The sequence below is a fragment of the Silurus meridionalis genome, chromosome 1 (assembly GCF_014805685.1).
Source record: "Silurus meridionalis isolate SWU-2019-XX chromosome 1, ASM1480568v1, whole genome shotgun sequence".
NCBI classification, from domain to species: Eukaryota; Metazoa; Chordata; class Actinopteri; order Siluriformes; family Siluridae; genus Silurus; species Silurus meridionalis.
The window spans coordinates 15,646,744-15,673,126 of NC_060884.1; the positions used below are offsets into that span (position 1 = coordinate 15,646,744).

At 36.3% G+C, this 26,383-nt stretch overlaps 1 protein-coding gene across 2 annotated transcripts in view; it reads left to right on the plus strand.

The window, feature by feature from the left end:
* arhgap9 (Rho GTPase activating protein 9) overlaps positions 1-26,383 on the plus strand; it is a 48,658-nt gene that overhangs the window by 7,816 nt on the left and 14,459 nt on the right. Inside the window, exons 2-8 of one of the 2 annotated variants that reach the window (XM_046849690.1) lie at positions 5,567-6,049; positions 7,801-8,111; positions 16,824-17,042; positions 17,208-17,285; positions 21,690-21,746; positions 22,199-22,345; positions 22,529-22,591. In XM_046849690.1, the coding sequence (XP_046705646.1) occupies positions 5,665-6,049; positions 7,801-8,111; positions 16,824-17,042; positions 17,208-17,285; positions 21,690-21,746; positions 22,199-22,345; positions 22,529-22,591 (1,260 nt within the window). In that variant the 5' untranslated portion in view covers positions 5,567-5,664. Of the gene's footprint in view, positions 1-5,566; positions 6,050-7,605; positions 7,658-7,800; positions 8,112-16,823; positions 17,043-17,207; positions 17,286-21,689; positions 21,747-22,198; positions 22,346-22,528; positions 22,592-26,383 lie in introns of those variants that run through there. The other variant, XM_046849698.1, reaches the window with a different exon arrangement.

Consider the following 26,383-nt stretch of genomic DNA (forward strand, 5'->3'; position numbering starts at 1 on the left):
GTGACAATTTCTCGTAATTGTTTGACTATTGCATAGCCTCTTTGTTTCTGGGTTATGACAGCACTGTACATCTGTTCACTTCATTACAAACATCCTATGTTCTTATTCTATACAACAGAACCTTTAATTTAACATTAGTTGTTTAATTACATTACTTAAGCTATACTTGTATATGACTTTCTGATTTATAGAAAATTTATAAAGTCTCATCACTGCAGTATCTATCAGCTCACTGTCTCCATGATGGAACATGAAACCACTATAAAGGTTGGCTTTGTTTTCATATGACACTTTACATTGAAAAACTTAAGAATAGACTGTACCAGTGCCAGCTCTATGTACTGTATGAATAAAGTGCCAGCACATTTTAGTTTTATGGTGTCATTAAACTTGCTTACACACATGCACATGTTTGCATATGCGTGTACAAAAATATATTATAACATCCTGTCAAGCGTATAAATGCAGTAAGTCAGTTTAATAAAACATTCATTTTATTAATACACTATAAATGCTTTTTGACACTTATGAACATGTTCTGAAGTTAATTTGAAAATATGGGATCTGGCATCCCTTTCTTTCTCTAATCTTTTTGCCCTTTACTGTTGGCACGCAGCACCTCCCTGACTTGTCATACACATAAATGAAGGCAAATACCTGCTGGTGGCTCTGTGATCGGTTTGCATATATGTGAAGATAAGTGCTGAGAGCGAGAGCGAGAAAATCATCGCCAAAACAAGCGATGTATCACGTAGCAACGGACTAGATTAATTCAGTAACATTTAGGGAAAGATCAGCGATTCTGAGTTGGACTTGGTGATCTTGCATGTGGTTTCCTGTTTTCTCCATTTGTGCTCACTTCAAACCTTTCTCGTCACTTCCTGCAAAAACAGAAGCATATTCGCTAAATAGGCCAATTTAAATGATGGGGTACAAGAGAAACGAGGACAATTCATATGAAATAAATGCTTATTGTGAGTGACCCTTTGGCTATTTTGCAGATTTTTAATCAGAATGAAATTGTACCTCACAGCTGCTGAAATGTTTTTGTGTGTACCAGATATGTGTGTCACTGGGTGTGTGGGAGTACACATGTGCTCCATATGGTGAAAAGGTGGTTTGGTTTTTAACATAAACCACACTAAGCATCGCTTAAGCACACTACTCTCTGCAGTAAGGATTAAGAATCCTCCATTCTCTTGTTGTGCTCACACTCACACACACACACACACACACACACACACACACACACACATGCACATTATGCATGCAGGAAGCCAGGCTGTGGCCTTGTTTACCTCTTGTATAGCAAGATGTTCCAACATCAACCTGCTTGCTGTTTACATTATTTATTCTATTCCTACTGCATTCATGAGAGGATGGAAATTCAGTCAGAAACTTCAATCATGAGTTCAAATATTTTTCGTTCGTCTTTCAGAGCAGAGTTTGAGTATACTGTTGGTATCAGCACATGATTTTGAAGACATTATTAAAGCAAGCTATGTATAACATTTATCAGAGCTAACCATTAGAGTATATGATGATTAGATCAGATTTGTAAAAGTTGTTCTAGCTGTGCAGAGATTGGATTGTTCACAGTGTGTATACTGTATACAAAATGATTCAGATAATTAAAAAAAGTTGGATATTAGTAATGTTTTTATTGAAATAATTTGAGTATAGCATAGCAATTGTATCTGGTCCCCAAATTACAAAGACAAATATCAGTACAATTATATTTATGAGTTGGTGGTATCAGTAAAAAAATAACTGTATGCCACATGCATACTTCTCTTTCTCTCTCTCTCTCTCTCTCTCTCTCTCTCTCTCTCTCTCTCTCTCTCTCTCTCTCTCTATCTCTCTCTCTGAAATGTTGTGTTTCTTTTATTGTTTAAGGTATTTCAGAGGGAGCTTAATGCTATGATTAGAAAAGGAAATGCAATCAGGAAACAGACATAAGCTTAATCACATTTTGTATCAGATACTGTCTGCCATTTTGTCTGTCATCTTTAAACAGAGAAGAGCGCTCACACTCTTAGATTAACAAGGACAAAGTTTCAAAATGTTTTATTAATTACCTTCTAAAAATGCCGTAATAAAAGAAGCAGTTCAGTAATTGTTTTCTCAAGAAAGTATACAACATGAGACAGTGTTGAAGCTCGTATTTAAGCGCCGTGAGTGACTTGTAGTTCAGGTGATAAGAAAGAGACTGATGTTTACTGGATGACGATGATGAAGTTTTTTCATCATAAACCAAACACATCATCTTTTTAAAGATTTATAATTACACTCTTGATATCACCCAAATGAGGATGGGTTCCACTTTTGAGTCTGGTTCCTTTCAAGGTTTCTTCCTCTAACATCTTAGGGAGTTTTTCCTTGCCACAGTAGAAATGGCTTGCTCATCAGGGATAAATACACACCATTCACCTTAACTCTTAAAATTCTGTAAAGCTGCTTTGAGACAATGTATGATGTGAAAATCGCTATAGAAATAAAATTGACTTGACTTTACATTTTAGCAGGATTTCGGTTATGAATGTATGAAAGGTGGTGGTTCTGCCCATGAAACAGGAATGGAATCTTTAACTGAAGTTTTTCCCCCTTGGTGTTGAGATTCATACATGTTAAGAGAAACATATTTCCCTTTAAAAAATGTACAATAATGGCCAAATGTGTGAGACATTGAAAATCTAGGATATTTACTTCATTTAAAATTAGAAATAAACTGAAGGTTTACATTGACCTATTTTCTGAGACATGAACCTTGTCAGAAAGAATGTAAATGCAAGACATGGTATGAAGAAATTAAAAGTTAAACATTTTATATTTTTACCATTCATGATTTTGCAAGATTCTATTTACATATACGCAAATTTTAAGATACTGGCCATGTTGTACATAAGGTCATATTTACCATTAATCAATTTCATCATTAATCTTTTAAACAAAAATGTGGAGTCTATGGTATTCAATAATATGATATTTTTATATCATCAAATTATGTTAAATTAAAATATCTAAATTATTTTGATCAAAACATATTCAAGTATAAATTTAGATTTATATTCAGTAGCAAGGCTAATAAAGGATCATTATGTGAAGGTCCTGTCATGGAACTTTAGATGACTGGCGCATAACTATTGATTTTCTGTCTGTTTAGTGAGATAGACTGTTTCTGCACATGTGCAAAGCCCTTGCTGTAGATGTATATTATCACAATGTTAAATTGTTTTTAGTGCTGAGCTGTCATTGAACATGGGCCTAATACTGGTGGTGGGTTCTTCTTAGGTGAACACGTTTACCTCATATGGGTGTAAATTACTGTTTAATGTTATCTTATTTTAATTATGATCAGAATGAGCCTGCACCACAGTTATGAGAATAAATGTGGAAAATGTGGGGAAACCCAAAGCGGCACACATGAAAGATAACTGATGTGTAAAGGGAAAGTTATACACCTGTTTAGCAGAAGATTGATATAATAAGCGAAAGTTGTACTGAAAAATGTAGAATGGCATAAAGAAGGGTATAAAGAAGTGTGTTTAGACTGTATGGTCTTCAATAATTATATGAAGCTAATCAGTTTTAATTCTTTGTAATAAAGTCTCATTTTTTTGGAGCCCTGAGTGCTCCTTGATTTCTTCAATCATCTGAGAACTACTTTGCTATACTTTGTTGCAAATTTGCCACAACAGGTCCCGGCCAGGTCAAATTCACTCGTTAAAGTTAAAAGGGTGCATACAAAAATACTAAGAAACTCCTGTCCAAATTATTGAAAATATTTTGGATTGAAGATGAAATTGTTGAATTGATTATATAAGCATTCAAGCATTTTCTGTAGAGATCTAACACATATCGTATATTAAACATTTTATCATGGCCGATGAACATGTCACTAACCTTGCTTATTGTATAATACATTATCTGATTAACCATTGAGTAGCTGAGTACTGAGTACTAAGAGGTATGTAATACAATATTTGTAGGTGATTTTGATAATTGTAGATCTGCAGAATAATAAGTAGTAATGCCTCCCACTACTGAGGTAATACTAACAAGTCTGATCAGATTGGTGGTAGTGCTGTAGCACAGCAGTCTTTTCGGATTCAGATTATGTCTTGTAAAACCGAAAACTTCTTTGCTGTACCAAAAAAGAATGAAGTACCATTTACCTCAGCTCACTTATTTTGACATCTAATTACGCTGATGTGCTAAAAGATGAATTAATTAGCATGGTTGCCACATACCAATAAAATTCCTACTGGCTGGTGATTGGTTTGCTTAAGCTATTCTATGGACTGTTCGAAAAATTAAAAGACATGTTCTGGACAAGATTGTAAGAATGTTTGCACTGGTTACTGTGTGGTCTTTTATAGGGTATGTTGTAACATTCTGTAATATTTTAAATAAGTTTCTCAGGGAACACTTGTTCAATTGAGCTAAAATTTGTCATACTGTGCCTTTGTGTTACTCTGGAGGAGGATTTCCAATGATGACCACTATCAGCTTTCGGCAGGTGACATGATGACAATTAAGTTAAAAAATAAACCACTGCTGAGGGATGCGACTTACGTTTTATAAATAAAAAAACAGTCTGCTTGTTGTGAGGTATAATCTTAAAGTTCCGTGGCATTGTAGTTAAATTATATATAAAATTGTTTATAAAATATAAACAATACAAACTGGGCCATTGATCAATACTACATATAACGATATGAGTCAACTAGTATTTTAACTACAGGGCCTGGACTAGTTCACAAATGTTACTTTCAGCAGATTATTTAAAAAAATAAAATAAAAAATGTGACTCTTAAAAATTATTTATATGCCAAATGAATGCTTATATTGATTACCACACAACTTAAAATCCAGTCAGTTTAGGTAATGACTTTGAAGAGTCTGGGGCCAACATGATCAATATGATATGCTGTAATTTTCAATTTTCTCAGAAACTATTTATTACAGCTAAGATTTGCTACAGTGCTAATCTGCAAGTGGAATTGTAATGGCATCTAAAAAAATGGCGTTCTGTTGTGACACCATCACACAACTTGGCAACGGAGCCCTTTATATGTTCTGTGTAACCACACAAACTGGCCATTGGGACCACTACCTACATAAAGTGTGCATATATTACTACTTACACTGACATTTACAACATTTGACAGAATGCCTTTTTTCAGATTGACTTACAGAAGTCTCTTTCATTTTGTAGTCTTTATCAAAAAAAATATTCTAATTTTTCATAGTACAAATAGTTCAGAGTTTAGGAATACTATCAAGATAAAAATCTGTTTGAAATAAGCTAGTATAGCATTTAAACTGTACAGTCTGCCTTTGAGGTTAATGTATTCTACTACCTGGATTGAGGCTACACTTGTATGAACAGTCTCCAATGGGGGAGAGAATATTGTAAACTTTTAATTTAATGGATTACAGTGTAGGGTGTGCAGATTCATTCAAATTTACAGTGTACTGTATGTTGGACATGGTGTGTGTGTGTGTCTGTGTGTATGTGGAATTCCTGGGATGTGCTAATCTCTTTTCTCACCACATTTTTCAGAGCATGCCACAATGGGCATTACTCTGTCTTCTCCCACTGTCCAAGATTGCTAGCTGCTACTGTGGCATCAGCCCTTCCACCTGGTGCCACTAAGAGTCATGTTGTCAGGCAGCTGGTACCGGAGCAGGAGCAGTCCCACCCACAGCCTACCAGTCAGCAGGGCATCACTGACACCTGACATTGTTGTTCTGGAGGCCCAGTATGACTACTCATACCGTGGCGCTGATGGCCGCACTGTCTCCATACACGACGGTGAGCGCTTTCTTTTGCTGAAAAAGACAAACTCTGACTGGTGGCAGGTACAGAGGATCGGAGTTGGCAAGAAAGCTAAGCCACTGTACGTACCTGCCACCTATGTCACCGAGGTGCCGGTCAACACACTGCACTCAGCACAAGTCAGCAGTCAAACAGCAGCCTCACCTCGACATTCCTATCTCATGGCTTGCGAATCACACAGCCCGTGCTCTCAGATACAGTGCTCAGGTATTGTGTGTGTGTGTGTGTGTGTGTGTGTGTGTGTGTGTGTGTGTGTGTGTGTGTGTGTGTCTTTGTCTTAGTGTAAATGCTGTAAGTGTCATGAAAGGGAGATGGAGGCAACTAGTTTCTTTATGTGTAAATATGTTTCTTTTTGTGTGTATTCAGTGTGTATGACAGTTATAAACTCAAAGGTCTTTTAACAGAACTTCTCAATTGGTTAATGATTATTTTTCTTATTAATTTAAGAAACATACTTTGTTTTTTATGGTCATTTTATGTTGAGGAACATGTTTGGCTAGTCTTTTTTCTGAGGCTTCTCCGTTTTCTCTCTTGAAATTAATATGTTTGCCCTGAAGCCATTACTGTGTCAGGAAAATCTTAAAAGTAACAGCTTCATCTCTCATTTATTGATGGGCAACACAATTTATCTGAATTTGTGAATTCTTCACAGGTATTCATAAAAATTCAATAATATGTACAAGTATATAAGATAAGAAGAACTTTATTTGGCTAAAGGTTTGGGGAAACCTGATCATCACAACCATATGTGGTTCTTCTACAATCCACTAGCACAATGTTTTAAGCCCATCATTATATAGAAAAAAGAAAAAGGTGCTTTTTCTCCTCCAACTGAACACCTTTGACATATACTACACACCCAACTGCACACCAGAAGACACACTAAGTACCTGATTTCACAAATACTTTTGTGTCTGAATGGGAAAATCTCGATAGCTGGACTCTAAAATCATTCTAGTGGAAAGCCTTTCCAGAAAAAGTACAATTTAAATACAACAAAGAAGGAATATATCAGATATGGGATGTTCAACAAGCATATATGGGTGTGATAGTAGAATTTCCACAAACCTTGGTCATATGGTATAAATGCAAATATATCTGTGGTGGTAGAGTAGCTCAAATCTTACTTAAGTGAAATGTTTTACTTAAAAAAAATATTTTTATATCTAAAAAAGAATGATCTCTTTTTATAATGGAGACAAACAAATTAATATATGTTTCAATTGTATGCAGTCTGCTATAAAAAAGACTCATCTATTTGTAACATGCAGGAAAATTGTATTACAAGACTCAAGTAATTATTTTATGATTATTATTAATATAGTTTTGTTGAGTTTAAGCTTGTAATACTTTTCTCTTTCATGCTTTTAAAAATGAAATTGAAAATCTGGAATAATTGTATTATTAATAAAATAAATAAAAAAATCCAAGCAAAAAAAATAAACACCCTTTAATTAGGATAAAAAAATGTCATCTGCTATTGCAAAACAATCAATCTAAAAATGTAATGGTTTTAACTAATCGAGAGTTTGTGCTTTCATTAGTAGAGGGAAGTGATGCAGGTTAACCATAAAGCAGGGCTTTTAATGTGGTTTGGTTTTGGAGATCAGGACAAATCAGATTTCAGTCAGCTCAGTTTTGGTTGTTGAGTAGTAGCCAGTGAGGATCAGTGCTATAGGACACCACACTCAAAGCTTGCTGATTTGAATACCACCCAGGACACGCAGGGATGTTTACTTAGCAGTGTTCAGACGTCGTTCAGTGTCGTGTTGTTGAGAAAAATACTCTTTACCACATGAAAATCCGGCTAGATTGGTAAATTTTGAAAACCGGGTCTTATGTATGTATGAGAGTGGGTCTAATAGGCTATAGTCTTGTCATTTCTGTTTTATGTGAGTATTGTATTCTACTCTATTGTAAGTCTACTCTAATTGTCTTCCTGTATTTTTCATGCTCAGCACCTAGTAAAGAATTTTGTCGTTCCATGGAGGACCTGAACAGTAACAGTGCTTTTAAGAACACGTACATAGGAAAAGGCACACCGGGACAGCATTTCACCAGGTTACCCAGCTCGACATCACCTTCTCCTTCTAGTCATCTCAAGGTACCGGGGTCTCTAATACCACGCAGCAAGAGCTCAAGTCACCTGCCTCTAAACCCATATGGGGAACTGCACATCACCAGGCCAAGTCCAAACAGCTCCCCGAAGTCCTTCAGTCAGTGGGATGTGGCAAGCAACACTCGCAAACACACCGATGGAAACATCCAGGTAACATATACACACGTACCCCCACATACACATATTCATGTATAGAGAAATAAGTATTATGTGATATATTTTTCTCACATCAATGTGTTAGTTAAGTTGCTATCAGACAGGCTAACTGTGATAATTTAAAGAAAATATTTCTGTTAAGTAAAATTAAATTTCACTATTAAAATCTGATGCATATAATATTAAATTTGAGTAGGTATTTCCAATCGTAGGGTATTTGCAGAAAGATATTTAGTAACTGCATGTAAGTAGTGAAGTGCTGTAGTATAAGGTTTGGGATGAGAAGAGTGTTGATGTGCAAAAGCGCACACCTTCAACAAATATTTATTTACAAAAAGCTTACCGTGTCTGGTGTTTATGTTTTGTACCGATACTCCGTGTGTTGTTGACATAATCACCATTGTTGTTCTCTAACTTTGCTTGCTTAAGCTCAAGGTGGTGATCAATATTTAGTTTCTTTTCAGGTTATTCCTACTGAGCTATTTGTTTGTGTAAGGCTGTATTTTAGTGTATTCACGTCAGAGGATTTTGTGTAGCACCGAGCCCATAGGCAACAAGTTAGCTCACTAGCTTGGTAGCTAAATGAGATTGTAAATTGCTATTACTAAAGCGCTGAAGTCAACTGACTTAATAGTGGCTCATAGAACCACTAATAGAACCACTAGAAACGCAAATTTTCTATCAGCGGGGGCTACTGGTAACATGTAGCAGTTAGCACGGCCCATTTTACACAAGTCGCTGTACACATGAACATGTTGCACTGTGACACTGATCCTACCCATTATCATTATGATTCTGATACCAACAAATTGTGGATCGGGTATTGGTGAGAATTTTAATTTAAATCTGATATCATATTTTGTGACAAAAAGGTAAAGACTGCAGTTGGATATGGAAAGGAAATAGTAATGTTTGAATATAAAGAGGATTGATGTTTTTTTTTATACAGGTGTATCTCAATAAATTAGAATATCATTTAAAAGTTTTTTTTTTTTAGTAATTCAATACAAAAAGTGAAACTCATATATTATATAGATTCATCACACACAGACTAATATATTTGAAGTGTTTATTTATTTAAATTTTTATGATTATGGCTTTAAGCTAGTGAAAACCCAAAATTCAGTATCTCAGAAAATTAGAATATTGTGAAAAAGTTCAATATTGGTTCCCTGAGCCTTTAAATAATTTCTTAGTCTGATTAATCGATGAATAGAAAGTTGAATTGAAGGGAAAAATGGTAGAAAAAGGTGAAACAAATCCCATTCAAGAATTTGGTGGAGATTCACAAAGAGTGGACTGCAGTTGGAGTCAGTGCTTCAAGAGCCAGCCCTCCACAGATGAGTCCATGGACTACAACTGACACAATCCTTGTGTCAACAGCCAACCCTGAGCCAGAGACAACGTCAGAGGTGTCTTACCTGGTCAAAGGACAAAAAGGACTGGACTGTTGCTCAGTGGGCCAAAGTCAACTTTTCAGATGAAAGGAAAGAGAATTTAGCATTTGGAAATCAAGGTCCCAGAGTCTGGAAGAAGAGAGGAGAGGCACAGATTCCAAGTTGCTTGAGGTTTAGTGTAAAGTTTGCACAGTCAGTGGTGGTTTGGAGAGTCGTGTCATCTGCTGGTGTTGGTCCACTGTGTTTTATCAGGTCCAAGGTCCGCACAACTCACCAGACCTAAACACCATAGAGAATCTATGTATGTATTGTCAAAAAAGAAAATGAGAAACAAGAGAACAAAAAATGCAAATGAGCTGAAGGCCACTGTCAAAGAAATCTGGGCTTCCACACCACCTCAGCAGTGCCACAGACTGATCAACTCCATGCCAAGCCGAATTGAGGCAGTAATTAAAGCAAAAGGAGCCCCTACCAAGTATTAAGTACATATACAATAAATGAACATACTTTCCAGAAGGCCAATAATTCACAAAAAAATTTACGTATTCTAGTTTTTTTAGATTGGTTGGTTTATGTAAAAGCCAAAATCATCAAAACTAAAAGAAATAAACACTTGAAATGTATCAGTCTGTGTGTGATATATCTATATAGTATACGAGTTTCACTTTTTGTATTGAATTATTAAAATAAATCAACTTTTTAATGATATTCTAATTTATTGAGATGTACCTGTATTTCCACTATATTACACTGTATTTTTCTTTGTGATTATGGATTAACTGTGAAGCTTATCAGTAATGTATTGGGAAAGAACACTTGGTTTGATGCCATATCTACATTCAATGGGTTTTATACTGCTGCAATACATTTTTTTTTTTTTCTTTCGCTTTGTTACCAAAACCTCCATTGAAGAACGAGGATGTAACAGTTTTTTTAATGGATTAGCCTGCAGTTCAGCTGTAGATGATTAGCATAAATAATAAATACTTTGTTTTAGAAATGAACAAGCAACAACAACCAAATTCTTTCTTCATTCAAGCCTGTAAGAGGATTATCTAATTTAGTTGCATTCATTTTAGTTAACAAAGAAGTTTTCAATACACAGATTGACTCATCTCAGACTATAAATAATTTCATCAGATCTAACTATGTAATTATAAAGACATTAATTAGTCTAGATTTTATTTGAAAAAAATATTGTAACACTAGACTGCACTAGACTTTCCTTGGAAAGCAGCAGGGTCATTATTTTTTATACATTAACCTTTCATGTGCTTTTTTCAGCATTGGCTAAATCAATTAATTGGTTATTTTCTAAATATTTTGATATATTCTTTTATATCAAAAAGTATTGGCACCACTGGCTTTTTCATGCGTATGTGGTTTTTCACCAAACTGATAACTGTCTTTGGATGTGGTAGCATTACATTTTCCCTTCATTTGAACTATGATACGTAAACCTGTTTCAGCATGACAGTGCCTCTGTGCACAAAGCCAGTTCCATGAAGATATGACTTACATGGTTAGGACCGGAAGATATAAAATAGCCTGCTATATAGCTTTGACCTCAAATCGATTAAATACCTTTCAGAGGAATTTAAATGATGACTGTACAACTGATCTCTTCCCCCTACATCAGTACCTGACTTTACTAATGCCCTTGTGGCTAAATTAGCACAAATCCCTACAACCGCTGTCCAAAATCAAGTGGAACATCTTCCCAGAAGAGTGGAGGTTTTTATATCAGCAAATGGGGACTAAATGTGGAATGGGATGTTAGAAAAACACACACAGATCTTATGGTCAGGTGTCCACAAACTTTCAAGTTTCAGGTGTCCATAGAGTATGCATTGTGCATACATACAGTAACTATTTTAGTATATCTTCTCAAAGGACAATTCTATAGAAATTAAACTTGGATATTTTAGAGTAGTCAATGTGCAGCTTGTGTAGCAGTACAGATTTACTGTCCTCTGAAAATAACTCAACATACAGCCATTATTGTCTAAATAGCTGCCAACAATAGTGAGTACATAGAGTGCAAAGCCACAAGTTCTATTCATCATGTTCATGTTTTTGTCTGCTTGACAGGACCATACAAATTTTTGTATCTTCTATTAGAGCAGTTCAAATGTGGTGCTTTGAGTACAATTCTCTCATACTGACCACTGGATGATCAAAATGGCACCTCATGGCAAAGACTCTCTGAGGATCTGAGAATTTTATTTCTTGCTACACAAAGATGGCCTAGGCTATAAAAAGATCACTGAAACTGAGTAAGAGTATAGTGGCCACGGTCATACAAAGGTTTTCGAAGACAGGTTTCACTCAGGACAGGCCTCGCAAGGGTCGATCAAAGACGTTGAGTCCTCGTGCTGTGCGTCAGGTGCAGAAGCTGACTTTAAAAAAATGAGACGTATCATAAGTGCTGCCAGCATTGCTTTAAAGGTTGCAGAAGCCAGAGTGTTCTCTTATCATCAGTGCAGTCAGTGCTCAAACCATGTGCCGTGCGCTGCAACAAGTCGGTTTGCATGGCTCTCATTCCTAAAGTAAGCCTCTCCTGAAGCTGGCTCATAAGAAAGCCTGCAAACAGTTTGCTAAAGACCAAGAGCTTAAATTAATGGAACCAGTCCTGTGAGGAATGAGTTCTGTGGTCCGATGAGACTAAAATGGTTCAGTTGGTGTCCAGCATGTGCGGCGACGCCATGGTGAGGCGTACCATGAATTCTAACATGTACTGTGACGTTCAGAAGCAGAACTTGATGCCCTTCTTTCAAAAACTGTGCCGAACAGCAGTTTTCCAGCATAAAAATTAGCCCAAACACACCGGCAAGTTGACAACTGCCTTACTGAAGGTAAAGGTGATGGAGTAGCCAAGTATGTCTCCAGACCTGAACTCTATTGAGCACCTCTGGCGCATCCTCAAGCAGAAGTTGCAGAAGCGGCATGTATCTAACATATAGTAGCTCTGTGATGTCATTATACAGGAGTGAAAGAGGATCCCAACAACAACCTGTGCAGCTCTGGTGAATTCCATGCCCAAGAGGATTATGGCAGTGCTAGACAACAATGGTGCTCATAAAAAATATTGACACAGTTTTGAAATGTTTACTTAGGGTGTATTTATTTTTGTTGCCAGTTATTTTGACAATATGTTGAGTTATTTTCAAAAGACAGTAAATCTATACTGCTATACAAGCTGCACACTGACAACTTTAACGTATATCCAAGTTTTATTTCTATAGAGACTTTGACTTTGATAGTGTATCCTTTGTAGTGGCATTCAGTATAACCCAAACCCCGCACACATTCATACACACACATACACATACACACATACACCCTTCCTGCTAATGGTGAGCTCATGATTTTTTTAGAATATGTAGTGAGAAGTGAGAATCTCACTGTCGCATTTACTGTCTCCTTTTTCGTCATTTCCAAAACCAGCATGTCCCAAAATGTTTTCTTCCTCTTAGACTTCAGCGATTTGGCAAAATTTTAAACTGATTCATTATAAAAGAATATGTTACGATATTTTTCTTTCAGCAGCGAGTTCCTCAGCAGGCCCTCTATTAATTTAGAAGTTAATAAGACGAAAAAAACTTGAATTGCTGACACTGCAGACATCTTTTATAAATGTTCCCTAAACGTCTCCTCACAGGAAATTCCACCAAACCAAAGAGGACACACATTTCAATAATCTATTAATGTAACCACACATCTACACCATCTTGTTATGTACACTCATATCACAGCAACTGACAGTTATCCCTGTTAATGGTTAAGAATTTGCAGCTTGATAGTGTTTAGATTTGAACTCATGACCTTCTCTTCAGAAGTCTAACACCTTAACCACTGAGCTACCACTTCCCTTAAGATCCAACAGGCATACAAGCACCCAAGATTGAAATGGTTACATATTAAAGTGATTGGACATATGTATGTAAATACTGTAGTCAGAATTATTGTCAGTGCTATGCTTTTATAGATTGTGAATCACCAGATTAGATCAGAGCATTAAACAGCATTGTTGTATAATACTCTATACCAAAGGCAAACATATTTTTACTTCGATTGGAATCCATCAATAGTGTGTGTAGTAAAGCCAGTCAGGGGTCACAGTCAGCATGTGCACATTAGTAAAAACAATGAGCGAAGGTGCCGATAGCTGAAAAAAGACTTCATTTAAACCACAACAGTTTCCTCTCCACAACAGATATGGAAGTAACATATGAATATCTCCAGATGCTAAATATGTGTACTGAAACTTGGAGAGCTTGCTTCAGGTTAAAATGGTGTTTGAGATAGAGGAAGTGTTATACATGACTTCATTAGTTAGGGCTGCTGTGAAAATAGTAGTTGCTGTGAAAATGTAGCATTGAATACAATACAATTTTAAACTTAAAGCTGAAAATATATACTATGCACAAATGTATTTTATATGAGAGCAGCATTGTTATCGATGGCTGAATGCATATGTTTCCTGCCATATCCTTTAGCACAGACTTTAATAAAAATATTATTCATACAGCTTTGAAATAGTAAAGTAATAATAACTTTATTTAAAAAATCATTAAAAATAAAACGTTTCCAGAAATAATAAAAATTACAGGGTTGAAAAGTCATCAGTCTCCTGATATAGTACTTTGTAGAGCCACCTTTTTGCTTTAAATACAGCCATTATTCTTTTTGGATTATAAAAATCTTTATACTAGCACCTATGAGTAGATTAGGGAATATTTGCCCATTCGTCCTTGCAGACATGCTTTAGTTAAATTCTATAGTGAGTGTCAATAATTCAAGTCCATCCACAGATTTTCTATTGAATTTAAGTCAGGGCTCTGCCTTGGCTAATCAAGGACATTCATCTTCCTGTCCTTTAATGATCTATCACTGCACACCTCAACAATGTTTAACTTTAATAAATGGACATTCTGTTCAACCCAGTTCTTCTTTTGAGTCTGGTTTCTCTCAAGGTTTCTTCCTCATGCCATCTCAGGGAGTTTTTCCTTGCCACAGTTGCCATTAACTTGCTTATTAGGGACGAACTTACAATTATAAGGAATAACATACATGTACTTGGCAGTATCCATTTCAATCCTGACCATTCGCCCTGTCCCAGCTGAAGACCCCCACAAAATAATGCTGGCACTATCGTTCTTCACAGTAGTTATGGTGTGTTTTGGGTGGTGTGCTGTGTTGGATTTTTCACCTGAAATTTTAGCGCTTGGAGTTCAGTCCAAAAAGGTCTATTAAGGTTTTATTACACCATTGCAGATGGTTTTATTGTGTAGCATAGAACAAACACGACTGAGTAGGGCAGACTTCTTTCTTGCCATCCTGTCATACAGGCCAGCTTTGTGTAAAGCTTGTGAGATAGTTTTCAAATTCACAGACCAGGTAGTCCCAGCCATAAAGCCTTGTAATTGGCCTTATGGAAGCTTCTGTGATCAATGTTCTCCCAGCTGGATCATCGAGTTTTGATGGCCAGCCCGATCTAGACAACATGTTGGTGAATCCATATGCTTTCCTCATACCATCTAAGGGAGTTTTTAATTGCCACAGTTGCCCCAGGCTTGCTCATCAGAGATAAACACACAATTCCCTTAAATTCTTAAGTTAAGTGAAGCTGCTTTGAGACAATCTGCATTGTAAAAAGCACTATAGAAATAGACTTTCTCCATTTTCACTTTCTCAAACCCTGTCTTTATATGAAAGGAAATTGCCATTTCAGACAGCTGTTTACTTAGAATATTCTGCAATGACCTACATATGAATGTGTTTGTCAAGTAGTTAACAACGTAACAACAGGATATAGAACATTGTCATTTCATCTTCTGCTTTCTCTACTGCTGTTAATATTCAAGAGCAGCCCCCTGGTGGTGAGTGACTGTTACATGCGTGTCAATTCTCAATAGAGTTACTTCAATGTAAGACCTTAAAAACCTCGTCACTTTTCAACCTTTTTAGGCAAATCATTTTACCTTGGATAGATGTTGTGTAGTTCGAGATAATGAAATACATTACAGTCAGTGATTAAGTGAGTTAAAGCTTGAAGTGATTTCCAGCAACAACAAATTTTAGTCTGTGATTCAGTTTTTTTTTTTCTTCAGATAGATGTGTTGATCCGGTTCATTGGTCTCTCATTCTGCTTCATGCTTTATCCATTTTCATGTTGATTGTCTTTATTCATTTTTGAATGTAATTCATTACTCATACTTATGTGTATGACTGTATTTGTGTGAAACTAACACTTATAATCAGTATATTATACTTATAATTCATTATACTATAGTAAAAACTTAACCTAAAGCCTAAAAGTAATAGCCTGAAAAGCCTCATGAAACTAAAAGTCTCATATCAACCTAGGTGTCATTAAAAAAAGAAAACCAAACAACAAAAAAATGAATTATGTTATTTCCTGTTAGTCTTAATGGTCTAGCAGCTATTAACTGCTGTTCCTTCACCTGCCTTGTTTTTTCTCTCACTTTGCCCTGATAACCTTTCTGTGTAAAACTTCACTATTTCTCTTCACAGGAAGCTGTGTCATAATCTGTTATATGTGGCCTGTCTGCCATACTTAAAAGTCCACGTGTAATCGATGTATATCCATCATGAGTGTTTCAGTTGGTACTAGTTTCACAGCCATGCAGTTATTGAAAATGAATTTTAAAATATTGTTTTGATAATTCATCAGCACTGTGGAAGAAGAATGTTCATTATGTTGGTACCTTTACATTCTCGACAGGATGCTTAGGGGTATTGTACAGTACTATATATATTTTTATCCTATAAAGTGCTTATTTATTTATTTTTGCATATTTGTTACTTAAATGATTCAAATCATGAAGGAAATTATAAAAGATAACCAAAGTAATAGATAGCTTAAGTGATTTCTTGATTCAACAAGTAATCAGGTTTGGGTGTGGCAAGTAAAATTAAACTCAGCTTTCCAAAAATGTTTATTTATGATAGTAGCGAGGGGGGGCACATAGGGCCAGGCAGGTTTGGACAGCTATTTTCCCTTAATAAATGAAATTATCATTTAAAAACTGTATTTTAGCCACAGCTTGCTCATCAGGGACAAATTCACACCATTCACCATCACTGTTGATTTGTGCAATGTCTGTTGTGAAAAGCGCTATACAAATAAACTTGACTTGACTTGACTATTTTGTATTTACTCAGGCTCTTTGGGCAATATCAAATACAAAAATTGCACAGCACTGTATGTTTAACAATATTTTATATATTATTTACAATGCTGGTATGTTTTTAAAAGTCTATCCTTATCCTGCTTTCTTTTCAGACCTTCACCTCTCACAATTCATTGCCTGACACACAGAGGAAGCAAGGCACAGACGTCCCTAACCCACTCCCGGGCCAGAAGCCTTTGCAGATACTAAATCTGTGGGAGCAGTATCAAGACCCTGCCTCCAGTCGCTTTTATTATGTCAACAGTTGTACGAAGGAGCGCTCATGGAAGCCGCCACGTAGAGCTCGCCTGAGCGATCATATCCAAAACACGGTAACTAGGCACTTACGTTTTTTGCCCATGTAGATGCCTTTATTAAAGCCCTGAGGGTTAAAGTTAAATTCTTTTATTTTTTTTACTACGAAGCATGTTATGACATTGCGATATTTCTGCTTTCTCTCCATTTTCTATCACGTGTTCTTGCCATCTTGTTTCCAGGCCAACGTTACACAGTTTGGGACTTTCCCATGTGACCCCGCCCACCTGTCACTTCCCCTTTACAACTCAGGAAGCAGGGTAAAACAACTATATATGTGTATATCAGTGTATATGTGTGTATGTGTGTGTGTAGAAAGGATCTAGGATCAATTTTATTTCAGGTAACAGGTGCCATAGGTGGTCTAATAATTAGTGGCCTGGACCACAAACATTGTGTTGGGAGACCGGCAGTGGTAGATAACAATGGTTCTCACACAAAATATTGACATTTTGGTCCATTTTGGAATGTTTATTAGGGGTGACACCCCAAATAAACACCCCACTTTGACAATAATGGCTGTATTTGATGTTATTTTTAGACGACAGTGAATGTGTACTGCTATCCAAGTTTAATTTCTGTAGTATTGTCCCTTATTTATATATATATATATATATATATATATATATATATATATATATATATATATATATATATCTTCTTCTTCTTTCGGCTTCTCCCATTAGGATTCGCCACAGCGGATCTTCCATCTCCACATCCCCCTGTCCTCTACATCTTCCTCATTCAAACCAACTACCTGCATGTTTTCCTTCATTACATCCATAAAACTCCTCCTTGGCCTTCCTCTTTTCCTCCTTCCTGGTGGCTCCATCCTCAGCATTCTCCTACCGATATACCCCATACTCCTCTGCACATGTCCAAACCATCTCAATCTCACCTCCCTCACTTTGTCTCCAAAACATCCCACATGCACTGTCCCTCTAATAAACTCATTTCTAATCCTGTCCATCCTCGTCAGTCCCAACGAAAACCTCAACATCTTCAGCTCTGCTACCTCCAGCTCCACCTCCTGTCTTTTACTCAATGCCACTGTCTCTAAAACATACAACATCGCAGGTCTCACCACAGTCCTATAAACTTTCCCTTTCACTCTTGCAGATACCCTTCTATCACAAATCACTCCTGTCACTCTTCTCCACCCACTCCACCCTGCCTGCACTCTTTTCTTCACTTCTCTCTCTCTCTCTCTCTCTCTCTCTCTCTCTCTCTCTCTCTCTCTCTCTCTCTCTCTATATATATATATATATATATATATATATATATATATATATATACTGTTTCTAATTCACATTTGCAGTCTGTAAATAAGTTTGTATGGCAAGAAATCTACAAAAAAATACTATATCAATATATACTTACTGTCCATCAAACTTTGAGGTCAGCCGAGCCTTAAGAATCTAAGGCTTTCATGCGCACAGACTAATCGGAACTGGACAGGTAAAAAGACCAAGTGTTTTTATTTTTAACTGTCCAGTTTGGGTGAGCCTGTATCCATAATGGCAATGATTCTTGTCCTTGGTTGATGGTAGTAGAAGACCTGCTCTTTCTGCCCTTTATACCCCATTATAGCTTAGTACCTCATGATTTGATGTGGTTTGTGCTCACCATGGTTAACAGCAAAGAGGACTTTAAGTTCCTGTTATAGACTTCCTGTCAGTGCAAAACAGTCTGGTCAATCTCAAATGTTATCTGATCAACAAGTTTCAAATAATACAGATTAAAAAATGTAATGCATTTGTTTTCTCCTAGTGGTAAAACAGACACTGGCTCTTTTTTCCAAACATTTCAAGTCAATTACAGTTCACAAGATTGTCCAATTATTCCCACTCGAATGACCACACATGAAACTTAAACATACATACAGAAAGGCCTTGGAAATTTTATCAGAGGTTCTAACGATTTATTGTAAAGCACCAACAAAAGTATGTAATTTAATTTAAAATTTATGCCTTTGTCTGCTGAAGGATTCATGGGGTAAGAATTTAATTGTTTGATGTAGCAGATTGTTTTGTGTAAACATAACAAAAAACTCTGAAATCTTTGTTTCAGCATTTAATATTTATGTATAAAGGTATATAGAAAGTAGAGAAAATAAAAGTTTAATAAAGGTTTTGATGTGAATAAGCAGAGCCAAAGGTTAAAAAATACCCAAAGTGATCCCTCTATAGATGTTAAAGGAATTGGTGTATGTCCTGGTGACAGGATGTGGTCTAATAGAGGGTTATACAAAAAAAAGAATGCAAACAGTGGTAACCAGTGATGTATATCCGTTTTGAAATTCAGTTTGTAGAGCTCAGATCAAAGGTCTCATCCTCATTCTATGAAGAAGCAAACGTTAGGTCTAGAAATTCAGACTTGAATTGTATTGATGAAATTGTACTGATGTACTTGGTTACTGATATGTTGAAATTCCATATCTGCATCTGGTAATGACCTTGAGATAGATAGATAGATAGATAGAGAGAGAGAGAGAGAGAGAGAGAGATTGGCTGCACATTGGCTGGGTGTTCTGTGTTTGTTGGTGGAACTCCATGTATGCAGACTGAACATGGACTGATCATTGGTAAGTTTTGATAATCTCTAAACCGAAAGCATTTTCTGGAGGTCACTTTACAGTCTATTACAACTATCTAGACAATACAGGCAGGCCAAAACACACACACATACACACACACACACACACACACACACACACACACACACACACACACACACACTGGTGGCCTGAGGGTGAGTGTGCACAGAGCAGAAGGCAGAGTCAAATTAAAATAGGGATTATGCTTTCCATCTTGAGTTATTTATTTATTTTTTTGTCCCAGATTGCTTTTTTTTTTAGCTAATCCCTCTAGTGTTTAGTGTTTAAAGGCAATGCCTGTTTAATCAGATACTAATGTCCAGACCAGGTTTCTATCTTGGTAACCAGACACACACACACACACACACACACACACACACACACACATATACAGCATTTATAGCGCTGCAAAATGCTTATGTGGTAACACTGTTTTAGCAGGACCACTTAAACTATTTTGCAGTTTTTTTGTTCTGTTGTGTATATGTGAAAGAGAAAGAGGGAGCCATACAGATAGAACATAGACAGAGAGAGAGAGAGAGAGAGCGAGAGAGAAGGTCAAATGTCTAAAATATTTTTTTCTTCAACAGCTTCCTTTTTGTTTGATGTATACTTTAATAAGGATATTTGTAGCATGACATTAAGTAACAGGACAGACATACGTAATGAAGGAATGTGTGCCACACAATGCTGGCATCAAGTTCTACTTGTTCTATCTTTAGTCACAAAAGTTCTAAACCAATCAAATTCACAAGTTGTTCTCATGCCAACACTGAGATTTAGTAGACTAATATGCATGAAGATCTGTACTGCAGTATATGCATGATGTCTGGTTTGACAGCTGTGGTTAAAATCACATAGTCAGTCAGGATCTCAAGCATTCAGTTTTGCTCTTAAGTGGCTTTTCTTGAAGTAGAGTGAAGGATTGTAGCTTTTAAACACCATGTTATTTAGAACACTTTCCTGCCTACAAAAAAGGCTTTTCATCTTTAGTTATTCTTCTAGTGTTAAAAGGCGAATGCCTGTTGATACATTGCTGAGGGCCAGACCAAGTTTCTACTTTGGTAACCGGATGTGCCCCACACACACACACACACACACACACACACACACACACACACACACGTGCACGCATGCACACAATCACACATGCGCGCACACACACACATACAAAAAATTTGACTAAATAACTTGCAAACTGTCATGTAATGCTTATGTGGTAAGAGTTGGTTGTGGGCTAGAGAGAGTAGGTTTTATATGACAGAGAACCACTTAAACCATGTTGCAGTTCCTTGTTCTGTTTGTGTGAGTGTAAGAGTGTGAGTGTGCGAGAGAGAGAGAGAGAGAGATGTAACATAATGATTATGACACCTTTTTTTAAAAAGAATTGAGGAAGTTCATAATTAATACAAAGTTGAGCTGAATTCATTCTATAAATAAGGTTAAGTGTGGCAACAGAGATCATTTTCATGGAGATCTAAAAGTTACCCTGGATTAAGCAAAACTGGAGGTTTTTGTTGGATTATAATTTGATTGATGAGCTCAAACTAATTGACTGGCAGATTGACGAGCTCTGCCCCGTAAGTAGGGTGTAATTTTGTTTTTTACTGAACAGGAAGAACTTCAACTCTGACAGTTATTCAGCTGACATTACAGGAACTACCACATAGCAGCCTCTCTAGAGAATTGTCACACTTAGTACAACAGATGTTTGTACAACCCAGTAGAACAATCTTATTATTTTTTAGTACACTTTAAGATCTAACTGGGATGCTGAAACCTTACACAGAACTCATACAGGTTTGTGCTTTTTTTTACCTTGTTTGTTTGTGTGGTAGTTTTAGACTTGTCGGATTTCCTGAAACAAAAATGATACGTACTCTTGCACAATCTTTGTCACTGTTCAGAAACCTTTTAGCATGGCTGCGTCTGTCATGGGGTGTGCGTATGTCATGTATATGCAAGTTAGTTATAATATTAAGGGGATTTCCATAGTCAAACATTCTCTCTTTTCACTTGTGCTCATTTTCCTCCTTCCCTCTTGCCCTCCCTTTTGGTATTTTCTCAGCCATCCTCTGACTTGACCTACAGTACCCAGGATGCAAATGCACGACAGCTGAATCAGGTGAGGCAACTGACGTTTTAACATTGTTTGCTCTAGTTTTTTTTTTTCTTTCCAGAAACTGTTTATTCAGAAAATTGTGGGTTCGGTAGAAACTCGACAGCAGATGTAGCAGTAACTCTGAGGGGATTTTAAGGATTTATTTATAAATGTATGTAGTATGTATTAACGAAAGTCATGAACGCTCCTTTTTTGCAAAATGCTTTGATGCTGTTGACTAAGTGCTAAATGCTCTGTTGCTAAATAAAGGTTTCCTGCCTGAGTTTAAATATCGAGCACATGGACAGATTTCTAGTTTGCATGCCACCTTTTAACTGAACCGTTCTGCCTAGTTTGCCAAATGAATCGAATAGAATAAGGAAAATAAACGATACAAGTTTTACTTAGGAATGGAGTTGACACCCACAAGTGTAATTAAGTCATGTAGCTAAGTGGAACGGATTTGCATTTTGTAGACCATGCAGCATGCAGAATCATCAGCCATGCTCAGTTCCTCCTCCTTTTCCACTGATGGCCAGAGCACAGAGGGCAAAAGGGACATTATCCAATCCTATTCCATGATTCTGCCTTCCCAAACAGAGAGGTTCTCTTCAAATGGCAAGGTACTTCTGATATAGTGGAGTGAACATCTTTAGACATTACAAATTCATTTTCTTAGGTAATGCAACAAAATAAATAAACAATACTATAAATGTTTTATATTCTATATATAAAAATATCCTGTATGTTTTAATAGAATGCCTTTCTCATAGCTCACACTAATGTCTTTTAATTTCCTTTAAAAGGCAGAGTACCAAATGGGGGTGAAGTCAACTGAAAGCTCTCCGGATAGTGATGGAATGACACCGGTGAGAGACACACACACACACACACACACACACACACGCAAACACGCAGAGTCTCACTATTACGCATTATTACACACAAAATTGTGTACTGGTTACACTGAGCATAATAATATAACAATATTAAAATTCAAATAGAAATAAAATAAATTTAAGGAATTGATAGATAACTTTATTCGACAGAGAAGAAAAATGTAAATTTCCATAGAAAGCAGATTATTCTGTTTTACAAGAAAACTCAAGGATTATTTTTGTTTAGCAAAAGAAATAAGTGGGATGAATCATCCGAATTGTCTATACAGGGTCAAGGCCACAGCAAGGTCAAATGTCTCAAATAGTTTTTCTTTAATATCTTCCTTTCTGTTTAAAGTACATTTTAAGAGTATTTCTAGCACACAAATAAGTAATTAAAAGACATGTGTGGTGCACACCGCTGGCATCAAGCCATACAAATCACATATTAATTTACATAAGTGCTTAAAAAAACGTCCTTGTGTCATCATTTGGAAGCTTAACTGCATTTTAGAGCTGTGGTTTATGTCTCATAGTCAGTATTAATGTTGAGTGTTTTTTTATTTAATTCATAACAGCGACAGACTGTTTACAGATTTACGTGGACTCAGATAAGCCTATCATTCACTTGGCCTGTTTTCATGTCTCGGGGGGATCTCTCTTTATCCAGGTGTTGTTAAAAAGTTCTAAAGAGAAACCTGCTGATGGTGACTGTGACCATCTGGTACACAAAAGTGAAGTTAATCCTCTCCACTCACACATTGTGTCACATAAAGCGAGGGCAGGTGGATGCAAGTGCAGTTCAGAGCTTTTTTAATATTAAAAGCAAACAAATCCTAATCAAGAGACAAGGGTGTGGTCAAAAAACAGGTTAATGCATTGACTAGATGAGGGTCCTTTTATGTACTATGTGTGTGAGTGTGTGCATGTAATTTGCCACAACTGTGCTCAGTCAATAATAGGGAAAGTCAGAGCAGGAAAGTGTGTGTGTTCTTGGCACAGGAATTTATATCAGCCATATTTGTAGTCTGCAGTGGTTACATGGAACTAGTTCTTAGCTGACTGTCATATTGTCAGTAGCTGTTACACATGTTTCCAAGGAACTACTTTTCTACAACTGCAGAATGGGAAACACTGAAATAAATCCAGTTCTCTCATCTACCTATATATCTGCATAATCAGTCATTTCTCTGTGATATTTATCATATCATCCACAATTTTGGGCAAAAGATTTGGGCAACATGTCACGTCTGCAGATTCATTAGATGCTAAAGAAAAGCAATCAAATTGATTCCCCTTTCACACATTTCAAACGTATATAACACATCTCAGTGATATATGCAGTTAGGTTCAACATAATTAGCTCAGCTTCAAGATGCAAGTGCTAGCACTGAAGGCATTGTGAATCGTTCCACGACAGCCTGTACGATTTATTGACAAAGAAAAATCATAACGTATCCATGTACTTAATGTCTACCATTTTGCAAATGCTGTGTGCATGATGTGCAATTGATCCATGGTTTGGAGGAAATTCATCTAGTGAGCGCAAACTTACAATTGCGAACTGAACTGAATAAGGAATTGTTCTCAGAGTTCTTCTTGGAGTCTTAGAGTCAGCCTTTCAAAAGTTTAATTCAAAAGTGCAGCAGGTTGCATTTATGCCTGAAGGCTCCAAGCTGCCTTGTTTGATCCTGAACTTTGGGTCATGTCTGTGTAGAGTTTTACATGTTCTTCTGCAGTCTGTATGGATTTCTGCATTCTGGTTTCCTTCCACCTCTGAGTCCCCCAAGTGAGTGACCAGAATAAAGAGATTACTGAAGATGCATACATGAGTGAATGAATGAATGAATGAGTGAGCGGGTGATCATGTGAGACAGCCTTCTGTATGTAGTTTTCATATATATATATATATATATATATATATATATATATATATATATATATATATATATATATATATATATTTTTTTTTTTTTTTTTAAGCTAGAAGTGTAATAAAGGTCCTAAAAGTCCTAAACTAACTCACATGATGTCCAGCAAATAAGGATGGTTCATTTTAAAGGTGCAAAAATAGTTGCTGACAATGAGGAAGATATTGCAATGTGTGCATTAATTTTTACTTAGTAATGTCTTTTTTCTGCTTCCCATGAAATGTTGTAACCATCTTGAATTTTTGACTCCGTAGTATCGCTCTACAGTAATAGTAGAATAAGATTCAAAAGAATAAATAATGACTCGATTGTTGTAATGTACACATTAGAAGTAGAAATTGAAAGATGAGATGACTGAGAATTATAATCATAATTGAGCCAAGCTAAAATCATCAATCATTTTGCTAGCTTGGGGGTTTCAATTTAGCAGTAATGTATTATGTGTTAGCGGCCGGGGCAGCCCCTTTAAGAAGGTAGCGCATGTAGGTAAGACATGTCACAGAAACAAGCACATGGACATGCATCAATTTTTTCCAAAATAAAACATCGTTCAGAATCAGATGATTAATAAAATGGAAATAATGTTTTATATTCTTTCTGTGTGGCCCAGTACCAATTGACCCACTGACCGGAATAGTCTGGAATGAACAGTATTTAGCACAATAATCTAGTTCTTCAGTGATAAACCCACAATTGTTTGGTGCCTGCAGCTTTAGAAATTATGAAACCTGGATAGTGGGGAACATTTGCAGCAGTGTGAAGGATTTTCAACTGTTTTTATTTCATATTATATTCATATGCAGATAATAATGTTCCATAAATGTTCCACACTCTTTAACCTACTTTCATTTGGATCAAAAAAGGATCAAAAATTGTCATCCTCATGTGGCCAAAAGACAATTTAATGACTTAATCCTCCTTCACCCACCATCCAGGCAACACAGCTACATTTCAGAACAGGTCGATGTAAAATCCTGCTCTGCCTTCAGGCAGAATAAAATATCATAATAAATGTTTAATGATTTTAACATCAATGAAATATGTAGCTGAGGAGGAGGCTTAGCTAGGAGGTTTTGTTGGAATGTCTTATGGATTCCTGGCTGGATATTTTCCAAAAAAAAACTAAATACTTAATTATTAATAAATTCATCATTAATCAAGGACTTGAAACATATAAGAAAAAAACTATGCTACACACGATGCCATCACCATGAAGCTTATTGATTTTTCAGCAACTGCATGTCATTTTTTTATAATTCTGTTTTATTTTTATAGCACAGAAGTTTTTATTTTCAAATGGCACATTGTGCATATAATCAGTTTATATTTATGTTTAATCTTCCGGAACATCAAGGAAACAACTTAGTTCTGTTTACATTCTAGTGATAAAACTTCCGTTCCTTCAGCAGCTTCTCCATTTTTCTCGCTCTCGGTTGATAAAGTAATCTGCAACAGTGACTGTTACAAAGCTCTGACACCGAAGGCATTTAAAATGCTAATTGAATGTTATAAAATATATATAAAGAGAGAGAGAGAGAGAGAGAGAGAGAGAGAGAGACTGAGACTCTATTGTTATTATAGAAATTTTTACATTGCTGTTAGAGTGGTGGTGTTATAGAATATTATTTAGCACCTTCAGGCCAGAAAATTACACAGTGCTGTAGTATTATTGAGAATAATAACCACCTAGGACACACAAGTCGAACGAGGAAAATTCAGGTCCAGAGCTCTATCCCAAATGCAAATTTATGCAGATTATATTTGTGTGTGTGTGTGTGTGTGTGTGTGTGCTTGTGTGTGTGTGTGTGTGTGTGTGTGTGTGTGTGTGTGTGTGTGTGTGTGTGTATGTGTA